At 43.4% G+C, this 23,018-nt stretch overlaps 1 protein-coding gene across 1 annotated transcript in view; it reads left to right on the forward strand.

Moving 5' to 3' along the window:
- Positions 1 to 2,564, forward strand: part of NIPAL2 (NIPA like domain containing 2) — a 47,688-nt gene extending 45,124 nt beyond the window's left edge. The window contains exons 10-11 of the mRNA XM_048508013.1: positions 1,793 to 1,887; positions 2,238 to 2,564. Of these exons, the coding sequence (XP_048363970.1) occupies positions 1,793 to 1,887; positions 2,238 to 2,332 (190 nt within the window). The 3' untranslated portion in view covers positions 2,333 to 2,564. The remainder of the gene's footprint in view (positions 1 to 1,792; positions 1,888 to 2,237) is intronic.
- The last annotated feature ends 20,454 nt before the right edge of the window (positions 2,565 to 23,018 follow it).

The raw sequence follows: 23,018 nt of genomic DNA on the forward strand, positions 1-23,018 counted from the left end.
CTGAGTAGAATGCAAATGGGCCACTTGTCACGAGCGCTAATTTTTGAGAGGCAGATGAAATTGGTAATTTTCAGTATTCTTCCTTTCTGCTGCAGACAGACACTACCAGTGTCATTTTTCAGGATCTCTGACCCCTCAGGAGCAGCATTATGTGGAGATCAGGGGGCTGCAGTGGGGGAGATGCGGCAGGAAAACTCTATTCTGCTGAGGGAAAATTCGGTCTGGATCTACCCCAGTATGTCTCTGGATACCAGACACTGCAAAGAGGGGGTGAAGCAACAGCAGGGTTAGGCTTGGTTTTGGACTGTTGGCACATGGGCCTTCTGGGGCATCTGGTGAATTGCTGTGAAATAAATGCAGGACTTTTCTTGCATTCTGTGAAAGTATGACCAAAAAAAACCAGAATTGCGAACATGAGATTGGGAAATTCCTGGAGGTTTTTGGGGGTGGAGCCTGAGGAAGGTCAGGTTTGTAGAGAAAAGAGACTTCTGCAGGGTATAAGACCATGGCATCCGTCCACCATCCAAAGCAGCCATTTTCTCAAGGGGAACTGATCCCTGAGAGCTGGAGATCAGTTGCAATTCTGGAAGAACTCCGGGCCCTACCTAGAGGTTGACAACCTTACAATGTAAAATCTTTGTGTGTTTGAATTGTGAGATATTTCACTGTAAATATCCAGCGGCTCCTTCCTCTTTATGCTTTACGTCTGCATCACCTCCAGAGGGCTTTTCAGCAGCACGGGGAGGAAACAAAGACAAAAAACCCCTCTCTGCTGCTGGAAAGCTCCCCCCCCCCCCTCCCGCGTATAGACTCCATAGACCTACGCCACCCAAAAGGTTGGGCCACAGCGCATCTGGAGGGAAAGCCGGGGTGGAAGCCAACTAACATTAGCTCCCCCCCACCCCCCGAACCATGCCTCTGGAATGCCCCTGCTATACTGGTTAGGAAACTGTGCTTTCTACCTACAGTAAAATGGCGAAGGGCTCCTTCTCATGTTACCTTAGTAGCATGAGAGTCGTTCTGGTAATGCCAGAATATTTGAGCCACCCACAAGAGAGACATAGCATTGTGTAGATTAGATTCTTCAGATTCTAATGGACCAGCATGGCTTCCATGTAGTGGTGGGAACTGTCATCAAGTTGCACCCAACTTGTGGTGACCCCTCGTGGGGGTTTCAAAGTTAGAGATGAACAAAAGTGATTTGCCATTGCCTGCCTCTGTGGACTTTCTTGGTGGTTTCCCATCCAATACTAGCTAGGCTTGACCCTGCTTTCCTTCTGAGATCTGTTCAGATCAGACTAGTCTGGACCACCTAGGTCAGGGGATGGATCCCATGTAACTTAAAAAAAGGTCAGAAACATCCCTCTGCTTCTGCCATGGAAGCTGGCTGGGCGAACTTGGGTCAGTTACACACTTTGAGCCAAACCTGCTTCATATATTGTCGAAGGCTTTCACAGATGGAATCACTGGGGTTCTGTATGGTTTCTGGGCTGCATGGCCGAGTTCTAGCAGCATTCTCTCCTGATGTTTCGCCTGCATCTTGTGGCTCAGATCCTCTGAAGATGCCAGCCACAGATGCAGGTGAAACGTCAGAAGAGAATGCTGCTAGAACTCAGCCATACAGCCCGGAAACCACACAGAACCTCACTACTTCATATAGTTGTTGAGGATAGCATGGGAGAGAAGAGAGTGATACAAACTTCTTTGGGTCCTCATTGGACAGAGAGGCAGAGTATAAATAACGAACCGAGCTAAATAAATAACATGATGATTTTTGACAATGCTTCCACAGGTGTCTTCTGTCATTCATTGGAGTATTTTTAATCACCAAAAACAGAGGCAAGGAACATTTGACGGGTTTTTATATAGACTATGGACACATTCCTGGTAAGTTTATTTCTGGAAATGTTCTGTCAGATATTCAGGCTGTCACCCTGATTCACGCAGCTGAAAAACATCTACTAACGGAAAGGCTGAAAAGAAAAACCACATCAAATAGATCCTCCAATCCGTTTTAATAAAAATTGCTTTTCACTTAATTTCTTTTCCTATTTCCAATTGATATATATTTTAAAAGGTCTTGAATTATTTCCAGCCCTTTGCCACAGACTATCATAGCGAGGCAAATTGAAGCTTGTGGTGAGAAACGTTCTAAGGAGAAAATAATTAAACTTGTTAGGTTGAATTTATCATAGCTGCTCCAAGTACAGTTTTTTATTATTATTTTAATCCCACAGGAAAGGAGACGAGAGAGAAAATACAGCCAGAGTCAAACAGCGTATCCTATGGCTCTTTGTGTAATGAAGGTGAATCTGTAAAGACTCAAAGCTAAGAGAAAAGAGCATCTTAAATGTCAGTTAACAACAGAAAATGCTTATTTGTTGGCTTCGTATTCAACACCACTCTTTTATTACTCATGCTCATTGTGTGTCAAGTTATTTCATCCCAACAGCTCTTGTGGTGATTTAATCCTGTTTGAGGATTCCCTGGCTATCGCAAACACATTATAATTTCAACCAGCTATTGTGTTCAAAGGATTGGTCATTAAACAAATCTGAGTGTTATGCTTATGCGGTGGTTTTCTTTCTGCGATCTCTTACTTCTCTTTAGCCCAGCACACAGACAACTTGGTAGGATCTATCTAGTTTACCCTGAGAGAGATCCTATACTGACCTTTTCCCTCTATTATTGACACTATTTGCTGTTTCTTGGTTCATTGATCCCTCAGTGGCTAGGTTAGAAGATTTTCTTTTAAAACTGCATTTCAGTTATTTCAAGTGCTAACTTAAAGTTGATTGACTTAGTTTCTAATGAAAACGTAGTGCTATCCTTTCAGGTGTGAATTGGCACACCATCTTTACTACACCAGGTACACAGGTGGAGATGGCAATTTCATTTCTTCCCTTCTCATTTTTACTAATTCTTTGGCATCTCTCCTTCCTTCCTCCCTCCCTCCCTCCCTCCCTCCCTCCCTCCCTCCTCTTTCTGCTGCAAAAACTGACTGGATTGGAGAAGAAGAAGAGGAAGAAGAGTTTGGTTTTTGTATCTCCCCTTTCTCTCCTGCAGGAGACTCAATTTTACAATCTCCTTGCCCTTCCCCCCTCACAACAAACACCCTGTGAGGTAGGTGGGGCTGAGAGAGCTCCGAGAAGCTGTGACTAGCCCAAGCTGGCATGTATGGGAGTGTACAGGCTAATCTGAATTCCCCAGATAAGCCTCCACAGCTCAGGCGGCAGAGCTGGGAATCAAACCCGGTTCCTCCAGATTAGATACACGAGCTCTTAACCTCCTATGCCACTAATACACTTTCCCCCCTGAAGAAGTTAAAACACTCAGCTTGGATCCTTCCAGTTGTTCTACCCCAGGGGTAGGGAACCTGCGGCTCTCCAGATGTTCAGGAACTACAATTCCCATCAGCCTCTGTCAGCATGGCCAATTGGCCATGCTGGTAGGGGCTGATGGGAATTGTAGTTCCTGAACATCTGGAGAGCCGCAGGTTCCCTACCCCTGTTCTACCCAAACTCACCTAATTCTCCTCCTCACCATCACTTCCAGTCTTCAATTTTTTTGTCCACATGGTCCCATCATCCCCAGCATAGCCTTTTCAGTTGTCAAAAGGAAAAATTGGCAGGATTCAACTCCTAATTTTTGCATCCTGGTGGTGTACATAACTTTGCTGTGAAGCAAACATGCGTCCTTGAGCCTTTATCCCCAGCAGCAATGACCTGGGCTGTGGAAAAGAGAAGATGAATCAAGTTTTTGCAAGTAGCACCACTGTTTCTGAGATGGGAAGAGTAGGGAAATCTTTACAGGGACATTGTGTGGGTCAGGCAGCTTTTCTTACCGTTAGTTTCCTACCCTTTGGGGAATTTATGCCCACACTGGTGTCTAGCAGCTCTGCTCCCTTGCCCACCAGCCCTTTAAACAAAGCACTTTTTTGTTATCCTGTATGCCTGGCTGGTGCTAAGTAGCACATAACTAGAGCTACTGTGTAACTTCGTTCTTACCCTAACTTCCTCTCTGCTAGGAAGCAGCTTGAACTGTTCTCCTGTCCTTGATTTTACCCTCATGACAACCCTGCAAGGTAGGTTAAGATGAGGCTATGTGATTGGCCTATAACATTATCCCTATCATATTTTGGGAGGGGTTTGTGCATCAAGTTAGTCCTACACACAGTAGAGGAGCAGCAGTGACATAGTGGTTAAGAGGAGGTGCGTCTAATCGGGAGGAACTGGGTTTGATTCCCCGCTCTGCCACTTGAGCTGTGGAGGTTTATCTGGGGAATTCAGATTAGCCTGTGCACTCCCACACATACCAACTGGGTGACCTTGGGCTAGTCACAGCTTTTCAGAGCTCTCTCAGCCCCACTTACCTCACAGGGTGTTTGTTGTGAGCGGGGAAGGGCAAGGAGATTGTAAGCCCCTTTGAGTCTCCTACAGGAGAGAAAGGGAGTGATATAAATCCAAACTCTTCTTCTTCTTCCACCTGGGCTCACACCTTTGTAATCAGCCTTTGTCATATGTGTTCATATTCTGAGCAAATAATCTTTCCTGGGTCTGTACTCGCTTAATATTTCATTTCATCCAGAAGTATTCATTAAAAGGTGATAAAAGGACAACTTTCAGTTATAATGATGTGACAAATTAGTAAACACTATTAAGGGAAACTCATTAGTGTCAACTGATCTTGACTGTGCCTCCTGAAAATACAATCATGAGTACTGGAGCGTAGTAGAAAGTAATGCATCGAAAGTGCTCCCTGAAGAACTGTGAATTCGTTCATCTGTCCTATGGTTTTCCTGGCTAAGGGTATGCTTCAGGTGCTTGCATGTTGACATTTTTGTGTTTGCCTTGTATATATTCACCTTCAAGAAGCTGAAGCTCTACTCCTGTCTTGTCTACATTCCACCCCACCCCACCCCCATCCCCCATGGGGCTAGCTAGAAAGTCTGACTGTGGTTTGGAAGAGCCATATTCAAATTGCCACTTGGCCACAAAGCTCACTGGTGACCTTGGGCCAATCATTTTCTCTCTGGTGCCCAGGCTGGCTAGGAAGATCACATGAAGAAAGGAGAATTCTGTATTTTGCTTTGAACCTTCACAGGAACAGCAAGATAAAAGTGGATCAGGTGCAAAAAATCAAAGATACTAGCTTGGATCTTCAGACATGCTGGAATAGAATGCCAACAACAAAAAAACTCAGATCCATGAGGGGTGGAGAAGCCGTCCATGCTCGGGCGAGAATCTCAGCTGCTCTTTTCTGTCAGTGTTTTTACAACAATCTGCCTTCTACAAAATGTTTTCCTGATCATTGCATCTGAATTAGGCTAAGGATTCTGGGGCAAATTGTAGAGTATTACTGCATGAACTCCATATGGGCCCTCAAGCCCACATTTCCCCTGCAGCAACACAGTGCAAGGGATGATTGGTGGAAGCAGGCAATCTAATGTTCAAAGATGCTTTCTTCATTTTCAAGCTTCTCATTGCAAAAGTCTTTCTGAGCCTGCACGGAACCTCGGGCTCCTCCTGCGCTCAGTTTGAAACTCACCATAGCGAATTTGAGGAAAGAAGCAATGATGTTATTTGGAATGGCTTCAAAATGTTAAAAGGAAGCAACAGAGGCATTTTTGGCATTTATCAGCAAATTATGAACAACGTCTGGAGAACAAGAGGAAACAACTATCTGCAGTGATTAGTGGCTACATTTTAGACGAATGTTGCGTACAAGAGTTCCCCTCTGACCAGCAAAAAGGGTAGAGAGAAAAGGGGGCAACTGCGCTCTATGTCCTTCTACCCGCGGGTCACCAGAGCTTGCAATATTATTTATCTATTTGATGGTGCTTTTCAGGAATCCAGGCATGCTGCCCTCCCCCAAGTGCTGGTTGTGGCGATCCTTCCCCACTTCTATAAATAGAGTTGATGTGTTTCTTTTCCGGAATCTCAAAGGATTCTAGAATGCTAAGTAGGGGCCATTCTGGAGCCAAAACCTGGTAAATCTCTGCGATGTTGCTTAATATATTTTCCTGCAGGGCAGAGGTCAGCTGTGCTGACATTCAAAATGCTTGTTACTCATCTGCTGTTTGCCAACAGGCTTCATAACACAGAGATCCTTCTTGCCCCAGGATCATTTTAACTTGTTGCGTCAACGACAAGAGTTTTAAGAATATGTTTACGAATAACCATTTTGAATTTTTTTTTTAATGTTTGGACTTTAGGATCTAGGGGACAGGAGTTCACTAAGCATGAGCGGTTGGTAAATTTGCTCGTATATTGCCAACTGCAAGAGCCCCGCCCTCCTCCGTTGATCCGGTTTGCCTCAGGAGAGAGATGCCACATAGGCACACCAAGTTGTTCAAAGAAAAAGTGGTTTTCCTAGAGCTGAGTTTTCCATTATTGTGTGCTGATCTGATTATGTGTCACTGATGCCAGCGGCAGCTTGGGGAATACCTAGAGATTTTGGGGTGGAGCCTTGGCAGGATGGGATTTGGGGAGGAGAGGGAGCCCTTCAGGGTATAATACCACAGAGTCCACTCTCAAAGGCACCCGTTTTCTCCAGGGGAAGTGATCTCTATAGTCTGGGGATCAGCCTAGGGATCAGTTGTAATCTGGGAATTTCCAGGCTCTATCTGGAGACTGACAACCCTGCATGTTCAAAGAATCATAGAACTATAGAGTTGGAAGAGACTCCAAGGGCCATCAAGTCCCACCCCTTGCAATGCAGGAACACACAATCAAAGCACTCCTGACAGCTGGCCATTCAGCCTTTCTTTAAAAACTTCCAAAGGAGGAGACTCGACCACACGCCAAGATAGTGCATTCCACTATTGAACAGCCCTTACTGTCAGGAAGTTTTTCCTGATGTTTAGGTGGAATCTCTTTTCCTTCACCTTGAACCCAATACTCCTGAACCTAGTCCCTGGAGTAGCAGAAAACAAGCTTGCTCTGTTACTCTGTTGCAGCCTGGTGTAGTGCTTAAGAGCAGGTGGACTCTGGTGGACAAGGTTTGTTTCCCCACTCCTACATTCTTGTTGGGTGACCTTGGGCTAGTCACCGTTCATTCAGAACTCTCTCAGCCCCATCTATCTCGCAAGGTGTCTGTTGTGGAGAGAGGAAGGGAAAGGAGTTTGTAAGCCTGTTTGAGTCTCCTGACAGGAGAGAAAGGCGGGATACAAATTCAAACTCTTCTTCTTCTTGATAGCACAACTGGGGGCAGTTACCAGTTGATTAATTTAGACTAGCTGACGTGTAAGGGTGCTGCCCCCTCCCCCCTTGTCCATCTGAAATCCCTTAGATAGCAGGAAGCCCTCTTATGCTGGACTTAGCACCCCCTTTTACAGCCTAAGTGCCCAGGGGATCTGAAACTTGGGGAGTCTCATAAGATGCCTGGCTTGAGCCATGACACTGGAAGTTCCCAAGAATTCAGGGAAAGGTGGTTGCTGCAAGGAAAGCAGAACAAATGCAATCTCCCCCAGCTCAATGGCAGATGGTTCTCACTAACAAAAGACTCTTTAGCACTGGAGTCATCACCCAATAACCAGAGGTTTCCACCCTGCTCAAGGACCTTACTGTTTCCTTAACCAGCTCCTGGTACCTCAACCAACAAGGTCACTCAAGTCATTAATTTGTCTTCCAACCTGTTGCAGGAGTTATGTTGTCTCACCCAGACTTTGGTGTCCTTGGAGATATAGCTCACTTCATACTAATAATGCTGCTTCACGCAGGTTCTTTGTGCCTATGCAGGTTTAGCACACAATAGCCCAATCAAGGTATTTTCACCAATTTTTCCCTCCAAAGTTTGACAGCAGTTGACTTCAAACCAACCAGTGAGATTTAAAGTTTTGATTTTGTTCCAATACAAAATTGGAACAGTCAGGATTTCCAGACCCAGCAAATTGCTCCTCAGATCTTCAGTCCAGATCTCTGCTGATCAGAACTCTGATTTCCTCCTGAGAACCCCCTGCAGGCTTTTCCACCCAGTTCTGCCAACTCTTCACTCTGCTCCTTGGATCTGAGCTGCATCTACTCCCTGACTCTTCCAGACATCAAGCCCTGGATTTAAGGTTTTATGTTCCTTCCCTTAATATTCCCAAATTCCTCCCGTCTACCTCTTATCAGTGTGCCCTCTTGTTGGTGGGTGTGCAAGTATGATTCCTTAGAGAATCACTTTTCAAGTGCATAGTATGCATTTTTATTTTCTTTTTAAAAAATTCAAACTATGAAGTTATTTGTTTGTGTTTTTTCAATAATTCTGTCTCATGTTCCTGCTTTGCGCTTGTGCTCCATCTTGACTTCCTCTACTTGTCCAGCTTTTGTATTTTCTCCTGCTTTGCTACCATCTTTCTCAAACCTGGTTTGGCATAATCTTTTTTCAGATCACAGCCAACACATCTTTAAATGCTGGGTGGATGGGAAGATGCATATTTTCGTTGGCCTGACCAACATTACTACTGTTTTCCTTCTCTTCCACCTCCCCCTTTTTTAAATATGAAATGTCTATTACGTTTCTACTTAATACAGAAAAAGACAGAAAAAAGAAGAAAACATTTGTATTTACGCTCATAATAGGTCTTGGGGTAATTAGGGTAATTGGTAATGTCAAACCCAGTTCTCCAGATTAGAATCCACCTGCTCTTAGCCACTACACCACTCTGGCTAGTCACTAGCACTAGTAGCCACAAATCCCCCATGACAAGGGAACCATAAAGCATTCCCCATGACCAGAGGATTGTGGTTTTTGAAATTTTTATTAATTTTAAAATAACAAAGAAGTGAAATAACAATCAACAGTGACGCTAGTAGCATCACATGATGCTACCAGTCTTACAAGAGGACCAGAGGATTGTTTGATCAGGAAAACAGAAAAACAAAACAGAGTAGACCATACTAAGCCAGATAGGCTCATGGTCCAACTCAATAAAAGCAGTTTCATATGCACTGCCATTGCATGAAAATGCCACCACAGAGGTTTCCCCCCAGCCAATTATTTCAGGTTTGTATGAAACATCCTGGATCCTGGGTTGTGTGTGCATGGAATAAGGCTTCTACATGGACGAGGAACTGCTACATGGACTGCTACATGAGCTGCTATATGGACGAGGAACTTCATTTAAAGAGGCTGTACTCAAAGCATCCTGTCCGAGACGCAGTTACACAGAATCAAAACTGTTCAGCAGTAATGGCTGCAAGGATCATGCTGAGCTCTCCTCTTTGCCAAGCAGTTGACTGCCGGCACCTATGCATAGATCAAGGTCTTAATCCATAGTTACAAAGTGTGCACACATGGGAGTTTAGGGAAGCCAGTAAGTACTCTATATATCCTGGATTGTGTTGCAAGTCATTTGAATTAGCAAATTGGTAATGTCTTTTTTCAAAGAAGTGCTTTCTTTAACTGAATTCCCAAGAGGTCTGTTCCTTTCTTCCACCGAGCCTTGCTTAGCATGTGTTTGTAGTATGAGAAGCCCACAGCGGTTTGATCTGTGATCGGGATGACTCATTTGCTAATGGCTATTTTGTGACCAAGACCTCTTCAAGTGAACCAGGGTTACTGCTCTTTTCCACACATAACATGAAAAATATCCTTCCACCAAGCCGAGCGAGCTACAGCACATCTGCTGCAACTTGGCTTTCGTTCACTTCAGCATTACACATGCCCTTTGGTAAAGCAAACCACCTGTTGCATGCGCACGATTTAGCCCCAAGCGTTTTGAACGTTTCTCCAAGGAGGAAATCCATCCAAACCACTGATGGGGAGTGACAACCTTGGCATTCTCTTCTGCTCCATTTGCTGGTGTGCCATTTATTGTACTCCCCCACAGAGCCCTGCAGCCTTTAGCCTAGTTTTTGCCCCATATCAAAAACATGGGGGTTCACAAGATGCCAAAAAAGAACAGATTCTGTGTTTCCCATTTCGCAACTGGGACCGAGATCCCTTCCAAGTCACCGTTCCAGATCCAAAAGAAAGTACTTGGTGAGTAATAAGGGAATGGGGAGGGGGAGGGGGGGGCTGTAACAAGGAGAAAAGAGGGAAACTATTGTAGAAACATCCTGTGTTTTGCAATATGATACTGCTAATAAACTGCTATACTGATCTCTCCTGTATAGTGTTTCTCGTCTAGGGCCAAAATTTTACTTATGCTTATAATATTTTATTTTTAGAAACTGAAGCTGATCAGTAAAAATGTGGCAAAAGGCAATTTAAGGCCAGATCTTTTGTTGGGTGAGCAAGGTTGCTTCAAAGTTTACCAACATTCTTGGGTGGCAAATGCTTCTTTTAGCCATACCTGCTCAGGGTGAGATCTGATCATGAGTTGTTTACAACTATACCTTTCTACTGATGAAGCGGTTTTTCCCTGTAAGGGTAAAAGTTTCCTCTGTTAAAGGCAAATCTGGGGATCAAACTCCACGGCTACCAGAAGAAAATTACTGGAACAATCCTCATCTCTAACAAAACCACCAGAGGATGAGCTTCTGCTGTGTGTGTGGGGCAAACCTTGTAATTACAGTAGGATGTGGGAACAAATTGTGGCAAGAGCCACAATAGGCCAGTTCAAAGAAGAACTCACTGTCTTCTGTTGATAACATCAAATCAGAAACAAATGTTGAAAACCATCTATGGATTTGATGTATTGTTGAAGGCCTTCATGGCTGGAATCACTGAGGTGCTGTGTGGTTTCCGGGCTGTATGGTCGTGTTCTAGCAGCATTCTCTCCGGACGTTTTGCCTACATCTGTGGCTGGCATCTTCAGAGAATCTGAAGATCCTCTGAAGATGCCAGCCACAGATGCAGGCGAAACGTCAGGGGAGAATGCTGCTAGAACACGGCCATACAGCCCGGAAACCACACAGCACCTCATCTATGGATTCCTTGGAAGTAATGTGGAAAGATCTAGTTCATTTACTTATCAACATGGTAACTCTTTATGAGGGGGGTAGAGTTGCTGTTTTTTATTACATAGATTTGGTGGTGCATCCAGGAAGTGTCTGCGTGATGTGTGATCTCACACAGGGTGTACCAATTGAGGTACTTTGTGCCTCCCCTACACGAAGGCCACCTAAGTTTGTGAACAAGGGTGCAGCCTCATCTACTTGTCAGCGCATGAATTCCTCTCAATCCCTATGGCAATCACATTCATTAATAGCATGTTTGGGAGCACAGCTTTAAACATTTATCACCTCAAGGGTCACAATTTTCATCCACATTGTTCATGTTCATTTCCTATAGGCAGATGTCAATCGCCACAGTCTCCATTTTAATACAACCAGACATTGTGGCTTTGCGCCTTCATTATGACACCAGCTTGTATCTTTCCAATATGGAGCAAAAGGTAATTTAGTAAACATTTCCCCCTGCTTTTTTGTTTTCCTGGCATACATTAGATTATGATGATTTGCCTCAGAAAATTGCTGGATGAGATCTTTATAGAGGGCTGATTGACCTTATGGTTTGCAGGGGCCCTGACTTCAAAAACAGACCCTTTCTACACTAAATGTAGAAAGTCATCCTCATGCCACATACGGTCTCCACCCAGTGAGACATAACAAGAAATAGCACAATCTGAGAAGTACCTTTCTCTCACCTCAGTGAGATCTTGCGGGCAAGTGGCAGCCCCTCAGTATCTCCCCATTTGTAATAAAGTTAGTAAACTTTCTGTCAGCCCAGCCTGGCTCCCTTCTGACATTATAACCACTTCTCCATGCTGGAAAATGGTTTCCTTTGCAGGAAACGGGTGCCAACCACATTGTAATCATTTATTATTTATTTTTGTTATTTATAGTCTGTCTTTCGCACTGAAACTTGAGGTGGGTTACATAGTGTAAGTCAAATACAAACAATGGTATGGGACATCCAATGAACAGTGCAATAGAGTTTGGACACCGGAATTCTGAAAAAAAAAAAGCAGAAATCTAAAACAGAGCTGAAATAAACTTGAAACAAACCATGGAATTTAAACTTGACAAGTTAAATGACGTAGAAATTACATAAAGCATACTTACAGGGAGAGGCAGCAATGCATTAGTGTAGGACATAGTGCCTATTCCTTTATCAATGCTATTTTCGGAACCCTTACGTTATAGAACAGACCTATTACTTGTGCAAAAAAAACCCCTCTTGAATAATTCTGTTTTTCATAGTTTGTGGAAAGCCAAGGAAATGGGACCCTTCCTAACATAAATATGTAAACAGTGTGATACTAGCATTATCTAATTTTGCCCTCCATATTTTGATGGAATGCTTAATATGTCTTATATTTACAAACAGAGACAGAATTAGAACAGAGAGGAAGCTCTGCTGTCTTCCTCTCATTTTATTAGTCTCTTCTGTCATATGAAAGACATTGCCAATTACCCCAAGTCAAAACTAATTTAGCTTGGAGCTGAATATTGCAACAGTGCGCGTATATGCAACACTTCTTTGAATCCTTCAGCAACATTCTTGCTCTGTTGAGAAAGACTGGAATATGTGGGAATATCTGTGGGTTGCCAAATATTTTATCATGAGCCCCATGACTTTAGGTAATCTTACAATCCCAGCTGTTGAACCAGAGAAGTCTGGATTTTATATGCTTGCAAACTAGTTGTTTTCTTAAGATTAGCAAAGAACATGCAATAGTTCGGTACTCCAAAGGCCAATCAACTAAAAGCAAGGTTCAAGAGTCCCTTTAAAACAATTAAATGGAAATTACTGGTTGGCGTTCCTTCATTCAGCTGCTCCAATTTTAAGCAACACAAGCCTGAAACTTTTATATGCAGTCCATAATTGTTAGGCATAAATCATACACAGATAGGTAGTGAAGCCTACCTTTTGGGATCCTTGTACTGCTCAAAGCCCACAGGTACCATTTTTAATAATACTCAGTTTTGGAAGAATGAACATTACCTCAGAAAACTAAGGAGTGGCATTCCATAAGGGATCTAAAACTAATGCTGGTAGTTCACTTGCAACAGCTTTGGCTGCAATTGCTCTGTCTTTTCACTGACATGTTCGTGGTGTCATCCTCCTCCTCCCAAATACCCTGGAGATTTTGGTTTCTGGGCTCTTGTTCTGCCAGTAGCGTTAACACCCTTGATGTGGAGCAGACTTTGGCATTTGCAGCTGCCCAGCAAGTCACATGGAAGTCCATGGTGAAAACTACATACCAAGACCTTTTGTAGAAAAGTAATCTGTCTTCCATACATAACTTCTCCCTCCAGTGAATCACGTGACACATAATGTGGTGTTTCTGTACACTCTCCTTATTTCTAAAATTCAAGAGAAATACCACTTTATAATATATTTTGTGTTTTCCTTTAAAATACAGTTTCAGGGTTGTGTGTGAATATGGCACATAAGTGAGTTAAATTGAAATTTTCACTTAGCAATTCTACAGGAAGAAGGGATCTAAATTGCAAATTATAAGTTAGGGAGCCATTCCACAATGCCAAGTTTAAGATGGTGATCTCCAGCATGGTGCCATATGCACTATGGTAATCATGCATTTTCTGGCTGCCACTTTCTCTTCTTTCTTTACCTCAGCGGAACAGGAATGTTTCAAAAGATCCCAGAAGGTATCACCTTTGTATCTGCAGGAAGCTCTTATTCAGAAAAAGCTGCTTCCATCATTGGAAGAGATCTATGATCTAAGGGAAAGCCCTGGAGACTACAACCTGAATCTGCCCAACAGCACTGAGGAAGCTTCTCTGCAGGGAGAGCTCTTAACCTACCTAGAGCTAGGTTCAGTTTTCATTAGACTATTGCAGTGATGGCGAACCTTTTCGAGACCGAGTGCCGAAATTGCAACCCAAAACTCACTTATTTATCACAAAGTGCCGACACAGCAATTTAACCTGAATACTGAGGTTTTAGTTTAGAAAAAATGGTTGGCTCCGAGGCGTGCGTTACTCAGGCGTAAGCTTGGTGGTAGTTGGTGGCTTTGCTTTGAAGCAACCATGCAACTATTCCAATGGGTGAATCACAACCCTAGGAGGGTTTACTCAGAAGCAAGCCCCATTGCCAGCAACCGAGCTTACTCCCAGGTAAAGAATCGTGCTTTAGTTCTTCACATGAAAATCAGTGGGGTTTAACAGTGCTTAACAGGGTTACCTACACTACTTCTCCAAAACTAGGTCTTAGGTTTAACGCTAATAATCGAGCCCAGCGGCCCAGGCCAGCCTAGATGGGGGGGGGGGACTCTGTTTGCGAGTGCCCACAGAGAGGACTCTGAGTGCCACCTCTGGCACCTGTGCCATAGGTTCGCCACCACTGGACTATCCCAATATTGAAAAGCATCTTTGCATTGGAGTACACAATCTAGCTTTGCCCCTATCCTAGATTCCTTGAAAAACAAACAAACATCGGTTCAAGTTACCAACAGGGGTGTACCACCCAGGGGGACATATGGGGTCAAATGTCCCCAGGCTGCAGCCATTTAGTCACGTGGGGGTGGAAAATCACCCGCCCCCCACACACACACCCCTCCTCCTTTCCCCTGGGTCCATACACTGACTTCAAAACCTGGTGCAAAAAAAAGTTGTTTGGCCATGGTGGGGGAGGGCAGCCACCCCTGGGGTGGGGTGGGGGACGACGACAGAAAACTCAGATTTTGCACCAGGCTACATTTTCCCTAGATACGCCTCTGGTTACCAACGAACAGAATGGATGCACTGGCCTTGTTGTAATTCTGCATCATCACTGACAATATCCACTTCAACATCAGCATGAGACTAAGTGAGGATTAAAATAATCCACCAGGACAATGGACCTCAGTACAAGAGAAAACTCTAAACAAAGGGCCTCCCTTTAGCTTCCACCCAACTCTCCCATCTTTAGAAAGAGATGACTTGTAGAATATGTGTAAGTATCAATGAACATCGCTCATTTCCATAACAGATCCATCTATCGCACATGCTAAAATCACCCTTCTCTGGAGCTTGGAGGTACAACTGGGACCAGCAAGTATTTTTAATGGATGGTGGAAGGAGGCTGCTTTAAATTTATGATAGATGCTGTAGCATGACTTTTCCCTGGATGTTCGGAGTAATAAAAGTGGCTCTGATCTGATCTGTTTGTCTGCTTACTCCATCTACCAGTGTTATTCCAACAATGTATCCACAGGAGGTAATGATGCATTTCTGTTAATAAAAAAAGGGAGAACCAAACAAGAGGTATTTTTACAAGATTAAAAAAAATACGGCACACAATTAAAATTCCACTTCTAAATAAAAAACAAGCGTCTGTTTTCTTAGCAGCTGGTTTATATCAAACATCTCTTTTAAGGAAGCCATTTCTGATCTCTGGGAATAAAGAAGCCACAGGTTTTTAAAGCATCATACAATCGTAAATACGTAATTTGCATATTCCCCAGCAGACATAGGCAAGCCATCTGCAAGATGAAGCAACAGCCTCCCTCAGCTTGAGGCTGTCCCGATGGTCGCCAAGACATAACAATCTGCATAAAGATGCCTTTCAGCTGCGGCTTGTTTCAGTTGAACATTTTCGGTTTCTCTGGAAGAGGGGTCAGGTCCCAGCAGCCACGGTTTCCCAACAGAGTTTGTGGCTCTCTTTCTTTCTGGTTTGCATTTCACTCGGCAGCTGTTAAAAGGGGGTTGGTGGAGGGGGGGGAGTTCTGCTCTTCCAATACTCTGATTTAACTTAACAGTAAGCAAGATAAAAAATGTGATCTGATTTCAGAGTCTTTTCTTCTCATGTTCGTGGAGCTCTTCTGCTACTTAGCTACTTGCGTGCCTCCATGACAAATAAGCTTGCCAGACATTATTGTAATAATTCAGTTCCATAAAACTGCATTTGGCCAGGGAAATCAGCATTTATTGAGAGCCAGTAAATTGTAGATAGTTCTGGAGGGTAACCCTGTTGGTCTGTGGTAGAACAGCTAGATTCAAGTCCAGTAGTACCCTAGAGACCAGCAAGAATTTCAGGACATAAACTTTCAAGAGTCAAAATTCCTTTTATCAGATTTGAGTCGGAAGGGAGATTTTCAAAGTCTTTCAAAGCAGCAGTGGTGTAGGAGGTTAAGAGCTCGTGTATCTAATCTGGAGGAACCGGGTTTGATTCCCCGCTCTGCCGCCTGAGCTGTGGAGCCTTTTCTGGGGAATTCAGATTAGCCTGTACACTCCCACACACGCCAGCTGGGTGACCTTGGGCTAGTCACAGCTTCTCAGAGCTCTCTCAGCCCCACCCACCTCACAGGGTGTTTGTTGTGAGGGGGGAAGGGCAAGGAGATTGTAAGCCCCGTTGAGTCTCCTGTATGAGAGAAAGGGGGGATATAAATCCAAACTCTTCTTCTTTATATCCAAATCAGAAGGTTTGGGGGGGGGGGGGGGGGAGGTTGCAAATGAAACCACCAGGTGCTGCCTACCCAACACTACAGGTAAAGGACTCTACATGGACCCCCAAATATCCAAAATGTGACACTAGAGCGCTCCTTAGAATGTTTTTGCTGCCGAACCCAAACTGATGTGATCAAAAAATATAATCTCTCACAACACAACTTCACACACACTGAATGCTACGAACAGCCTCAGAAACAACCCAGACGTCATTTATTAAAGAAGCTAACAAAGGAGGACAAATCAGAATATATTCAACTGGAGGACAATTCTCCAACACCACTTTCTATAAGCGACCTGCAGTTCTGCCCACCCAAGTCTCTCTGCTAGGTCCCATCTACCAGTCCTGTCCACTACTTTGGCAGAATATTTTTAAAATTAAAAAAAATGCACTTCACTGGTCTTTTCCACACAAACAAGATAAGATATCCTGGAATGTTTCAATAAACCCATCTCCTCATTTTCTGTCAGGTCAGCACGGACCAGAAAAAGCATCAGAAGAGAACAGTGAGTCCCCCCCCCCCCCATCCGCTTTCAGTTTCTCTCTTCTTCACCCCCGCCAATTTCTGCAAGTTAACTCCTCCATGCCAACGGCCATTTGCAAAGCCTTGGGATGTTTCTTCTGCTGGCATCACTGCTGACTGCCTTTTTAGCTTATAAAGTACATGATTCAACTCAGCATTTCCTGCCGATTCCAGCAATATATCATTTTTCTGGTTTTTAAAATTTGATGGAGATGTGATTCTCATATCACGTGTTAGAATAGGTGTCAAACTCGCAGCCCTCCAGATGTTATGGACTACGGTTCCCATCATCCCCTGCCAGCATGATGCTGGCAGGGGATGATGGGAACTGTAGTCCATAACATCTGGAGGGGCGCGAGTTTGACACCTGTGTGTTAGTGTTTTCAAAACACCTCATCGAATTAAAAAAAAAAACCTGGGAAACTACATATTGCCAGAATTAGCAGGAAATGCTTAGCTGAATCATGTATTCTTAGTTTATAAAGGTGACCTGCAGCAATGTCTGCACAGCAAATGTCCTGCAGCTTAGCAAATATCCAGCAGCACAGTAGAGTTAACCGGCTGAAAATGGCGGGCACGAAGAAGAGAGAAACTGAAAGTGAGAGCAGTGTGATTAAGTGGCAGAAATAAGTTGTCTCCTGAGCTCTGCACAACAAGCAGGAGACAACTTTAAGCCAACTTCAGAAAAAAAAAGATGGCTAGTTTAGCATTTAAAAAAAAAACACCCTGGGTTGAGCTGAAATAAAATGTCCTGAGGACATTTTGGAGAAAAAGCTGTGCGGAGTTCCTCCCCAAAACGCTTCTTTTCATGTCCTCAAGATGTTTTATTTGTGCTGTGCAGAAAAGATCAGTATTTGAACCTGTCCTACCCTTGCCATTCCACAGAATCCAAAGCAACCATGACAGTTCAGGTTGAGCAGCAACTACTAGACAACTGCTCTCAGTTCTCTCTGGACACAAACTCAAACATATGTCTTTAAGGGGTTCCCAGTCACTACCACAACATGCTTCCTGTGGGGTTGAAGCAGACTTGAATGTACTGCACATTCACATTTTTAAAGTTCTCTCCAGCACTCGCCTTGATGTTCCTTATCCTGCTCTCCATCTGCTTTCCTTTGGAAAGATCTGGTTATAGGTCTTAGTTAATTTGATACTTTTTTGTGATATAATTTGGAGACCCTTGATATATTTGCCAACTAACTTACAAGACCTATTCCACCATGAAAGTATTCAGAAGGCCTGGATGCAATTAATACGCTGACAAAAATGACTTGCAGAAAGAAGCTGTAATTTTGTTAACTCTTTAATCCTGGCACCAGACTAAACACCTCTGTTGAAATGTCTGCATTACAACAGCAAGTTGGGACTCGCTTTGGAAAGTCCTTTTATATCTAAAAATGCTGGCATGCACACAAGAATCTGCCTTACCCTGAATCAGAACTTTGGTCCATTAAAGTCCGTATTGTCTACTACTCAGACGGGCCACAGTTCTCCAAGGTTTCAAGTGGAAGTCTTTCACATGATCTAAACCTGATCCCTTTAGTTGGAGATGCTTGGGATTGAACCTGGGACCTTCAGTATACCAAGTAGATGCTCTACCACAGAGCCGCAGCCTGTTCCTAGAGTAGTCAAATTCAATTCACTGTCAATGCATTTTCGCAATCATTTGCATGTGTATGTTGCCATTTCACAGAGTAAAATCCAGTTGTAAAATGCACTGAAAATGGTTTGAACGTGCATTATTCATCATGTTTGAAACGCCTTTATGCATCCATTCCCATTGGTTTGTTCTTTAAGTACACATTTTCACCTCTTCAGCAACTGACCCCGATTTCAGTTGCATCACTCCCCATGTTTTGTGAATGGTAAAAAACACAACTTTCCCCCCTTCAGTTAGAAGGTGAAGGAAATCCTGGAGCATAATGATTTCCTCAGGCTTTTTGCCTCCATCCCAACATCTTTCCCCTTTTTCCTCTCAGAGGGCCTTTCTTCCCTCACTTCTTCTCTACTCACTGCATTCGCTCTTGCGTGGACTCACCTGGGCCAAGATCATTTCTGGTGCGGCGCCACTGAGCTCTCCCCACGACCCCGCGCAGAGCGCAGGGTCATCAAAAGGCCCCGTTTTCTCCAGTGCCAGGAATGACGCGTGCTGAGGGGGCGCAACAGCATCAGCGTCGGGGCGACTGCATTGTTGCCACCCCTGTAGTGGGGAGTGCCGGGGGACCCCGCGCTACTTGGCCCGAGTAGCGCGCAGCAGAAGGTAAGTGGGGAAAGGCCCAGAGTTTACCTCTACTAGGTGATACCTGGAAGTTCTGAGGCAAGGTGGCCTCTCCTGTTACAAATATGAAACATTTCTGACTTTTCTATTCAATCAAGGGAAAGTGACCTTTTTTTTAATAATACCATGCTGCCAAATGGCTCTTAGCATAGATGCCAAGATCTGAAATCGGCCAAACTTGCTTTGTACTGAACTGCTAAACCTCAAATGTGTTCATTGTATTTACTCTATGGCATCATACTCCACTGTCCTCCCCAAATTTCCAGGAGTTTCCTAATGTGGATCTGGCAACCTAACCTCCCATCCCCTGCCAGTGGTCAGGGGGACCTGCAACCCAAACTAGCATTAATATAATGCTGGGTTTATAGTGGACTTCCAACTGTTCTGAAATGTTCATGGGAGGTACAGGCCTCACTTAACTGAAGGGCATCAGAGACTCTAACTCTTAGGGGTTTTTTGTCATCCTTAGAGCGACGCTGTGAGGTATAGGGGATACTACTAATCACCTGTTCCCAAGGTGGGAAGGTAAGAAACTGACATACTTAGTAGCCATCTAATGTGTTGAAGATTGAAACTAAGGACCTTTCTAACTCATAGCTTGTTTTGCTATTACGCTAACAAAGATTAACAGAGCCATCAGTACCAAAATCTCTTAACAGATAAAAGTTGAGGCCTCTCATGCTACAAGATCAAGTGAATCACACCTGAGATACTAGTCTTTCATCAAACACTCAAATACTTTCCTTCTCAACAACCTAAACAAATGGAAACCTCATTTAAACAGAACCCCCCCAATCCACCGACCATACTAGAATTGGTGTGTGAACAACATCCTGAAATGATTTATGATCTCAGACACTGGAACATTCAGGAACTGTCACTTTTGAAGAGAATTAGTGCTATCATGACAAAGACACTTCCATTTCATTTGCCTCAGGAGCTACTCTCAGTCTCTCCTTTGGCTTACAAAGATTAATTGACTACATTGTAAATGGTCTATGCAAATTTACAACCCTGTTAACAAGAGGAAATGGAATTTCCCATCCTGAGCCTATATATCATACATTTTTGGTTATTCTAGTTGCCAGGTGAAGAAAATTCCCAGTATAGCCTTTTGTTTGAGGCCAATCTCAAAAAACTCCCACCTCACAGATTTTTTCCCTGTTTCAGCCTCACACAATGAAGTACAGCTTGAGTCTCAAACACAGGGCTGTCTGCATACCTTGGTGTTACAACAATTTTTTTTAAAAGAAGATCCAGATTTCTATTTGAACTCACATATTAATATCAACCTTGTTTTAAATAGCAGCAACGTACAAGCCCTGTTTTCAAGTTACAGTGAACACGTGTACAGTTCTTATACAGCGTATACTTGAGTTTTTAAAAAATGTTTGTGTTGAGTAATTCTTGTGTTATATTCAATGTCTGTGTGGCTAAATATGCAATTGAAACCCCATAATCATCCAGGTACTGGTTCCTGGTTTCATGCATAAAATGAATGTGCATTGGCTGTTTCTTACAAAACAGGTATATGCATATACATTCAAAAGAAATATGCATTTACTGTAATGTGTGAGCAGGGGTAGAATGGCATAGCCATAGGACAAGGATATGGGAAACCCAGATTCAATCCCACATTCTGCCATGGAAATGCACTGGGTGATTTTAGATTAGGCTGAGAAAAGATGGCTACTGAGGGTTAAATGGGAGAATGATATTGTAAACTATTTTTGGGCACCCGCTGAAGAGGGAAGCCCGTATAAATATCGTAATAAATTCCTGAAATTACTGCACAGATAATATAAGGTGTATTACAGAATTTAAGACCAAACTGGGATATCTTTGCATAACTCACCAGTCTGAAATTTGAATAATTCACCTGTCTGTAATCCTTCTCTGACCCCCAAGAACCAGAATGACAATCCATGCCTCCTCCTATCCTCACCAAAATACCAGCAATGCCAGCAAAATGTGCATTTTTGGAGTACTGCATTGTCAAGGGAAATTGTCCCTCATTACGCTGAACTAACTACACCAAATCATCATAGGGAGCAATCCCAAGCAAGTCTACGCAGAAGTTGTTTTACAAAAGGGGAGTTGCTCTTAAGATGGCAACATAGAGAACAGCTCTAGTACCTGCAGTAAGGCTGTCCTCATGCACATTGGTGGCATGACACAATACGGTTGTAAACATGACACGTCAGTCTGAAGTAGCAGTACACATCTATTTTATTCTTGCCACAGGATGTGTTTGCATTCAAGTAATAATCTGGGCCCTTGTCAAAGGTCAGAAGCAGTGCATTGTCTGGCCGTCTTCATTACCACACAAATGTCCATTAGCATGAAAAACATACCCAAACATCTAAGACCCAGGGCTGGCCTATCCCATTAGTCCCATTAGTCAAGGTGGGAGCTACAGAAGTGGACAAAGTGCCACAGTCCAGAAAATGTATTTCAAATTATATCGAGACAAACAGAGAGCTTCTGCTTATGCCCTACTCCCAGCTTCCTTCCTTCTTCCTGATCATCACATAACAGATCCTGTGTGTTGCAGGATATGGCCAAAATAAGATAATAGTAAGTTACCCAAGTCTTCTTTGATTTTATAAGTAGAGAGTTGCAATTAACCTCACTGCCAGCTCTTTTTGACTACTGAGTCAATTACATTCTGATTGCAGGTGGCTATGAAAGCCATATAAGCATTCCCAGTTGAAGGAATCCACAAGCTATGTGATAAAGAGCTTTGGAGCTATTACTGTTGTAGATGCAAACTGCAAAGCTGAAATCCTGCATTGTTACCATGAGAAAACCTGCCCTATTGTTTGCACCATTAATATTATTTGCATTAGTATTTCAAATAAGTAAGCAGCATAAAAGCCAAGATCTAAAATATGGTATTATTTTTCCTGTGGGGACATCTTGTGGCCAGTTTCCATATTACTGTGCTGATTAATATTTAAGACTGGAGTTAAAAGTATTGCAGCTGCAGTTAATGTGCAGAAGCATCACCTGTTTTGAAACAACCTGAACAGGTTAAGACACCACAGTTGTGTTTCCCCAGGAAACAGATGTACTGTGTCAGCGTTAGCACAGGGGTGACAAATGGAAAGTAACGCAGAAGAATAGAATCAATCCTACCTATACAATAGTTAACTAAGAGAATGCCTGATTGAACTAGAAATATACAATAACTCTGAGAATGGAATACATTCCAATAATGGACTTCTCTTCCTTTCCCTCGTGTCCCGTTTCTCTCCCCCCGCCCCCACTCCCCAGCGCTACTCCAGGAATCAGGGAACCCTTCGAACACCAACATGGATAGTTGGGGAAAAACTATTACACGGCTTTCACACACTTGGTGGAAATGCTTGTGTGTGCGCACACAAGATTTGTCAATTTCTCCTCAGAAATGCTTGTGTGCGCGCACAAGATTTGTCAATTTCTCCTCAGAAATGCTTGTGCGTGCACCCATAAGATTTCTGCCAATTTCTCCTCAGAAATGCTTGTGTGTGCACCCATAAGATTTCTGCCAATTTCTCCTCAGAAATGCTTGTGTGTGCGCACACAAGATTTGTCAATTTCTCCTCAGAAATGCTTGTGTGCGCACACAAGATTTGTCAATTTCTCCTCAGAAATGCTTGTGTGTGCACCCATAAGATTTCTGCCAATTTCTCCTCAGAAATGCTTGTGCGTGCCCCCATAAGATTTCGGCCAATTTCTCCTCAGAAATGCTTGTGCGTGCACCCATAAGATTTCTGCCAATTTCTCCTCAGAAATGCTTGTGCGTGCACCCATAAGATTTTGGCCAATTTCTCCTCAGAAATGCTTGTGTGTGCACCCATAAGATTTCTGCCAATTTCTCCTCAGAAATGCTTGTGTGTGCACCCATAAGAT

Source organism: Sphaerodactylus townsendi, linkage group LG09 (assembly GCF_021028975.2).
Source record: "Sphaerodactylus townsendi isolate TG3544 linkage group LG09, MPM_Stown_v2.3, whole genome shotgun sequence".
In the NCBI taxonomy this organism is placed as follows: domain Eukaryota; kingdom Metazoa; phylum Chordata; class Lepidosauria; order Squamata; family Sphaerodactylidae; genus Sphaerodactylus; species Sphaerodactylus townsendi.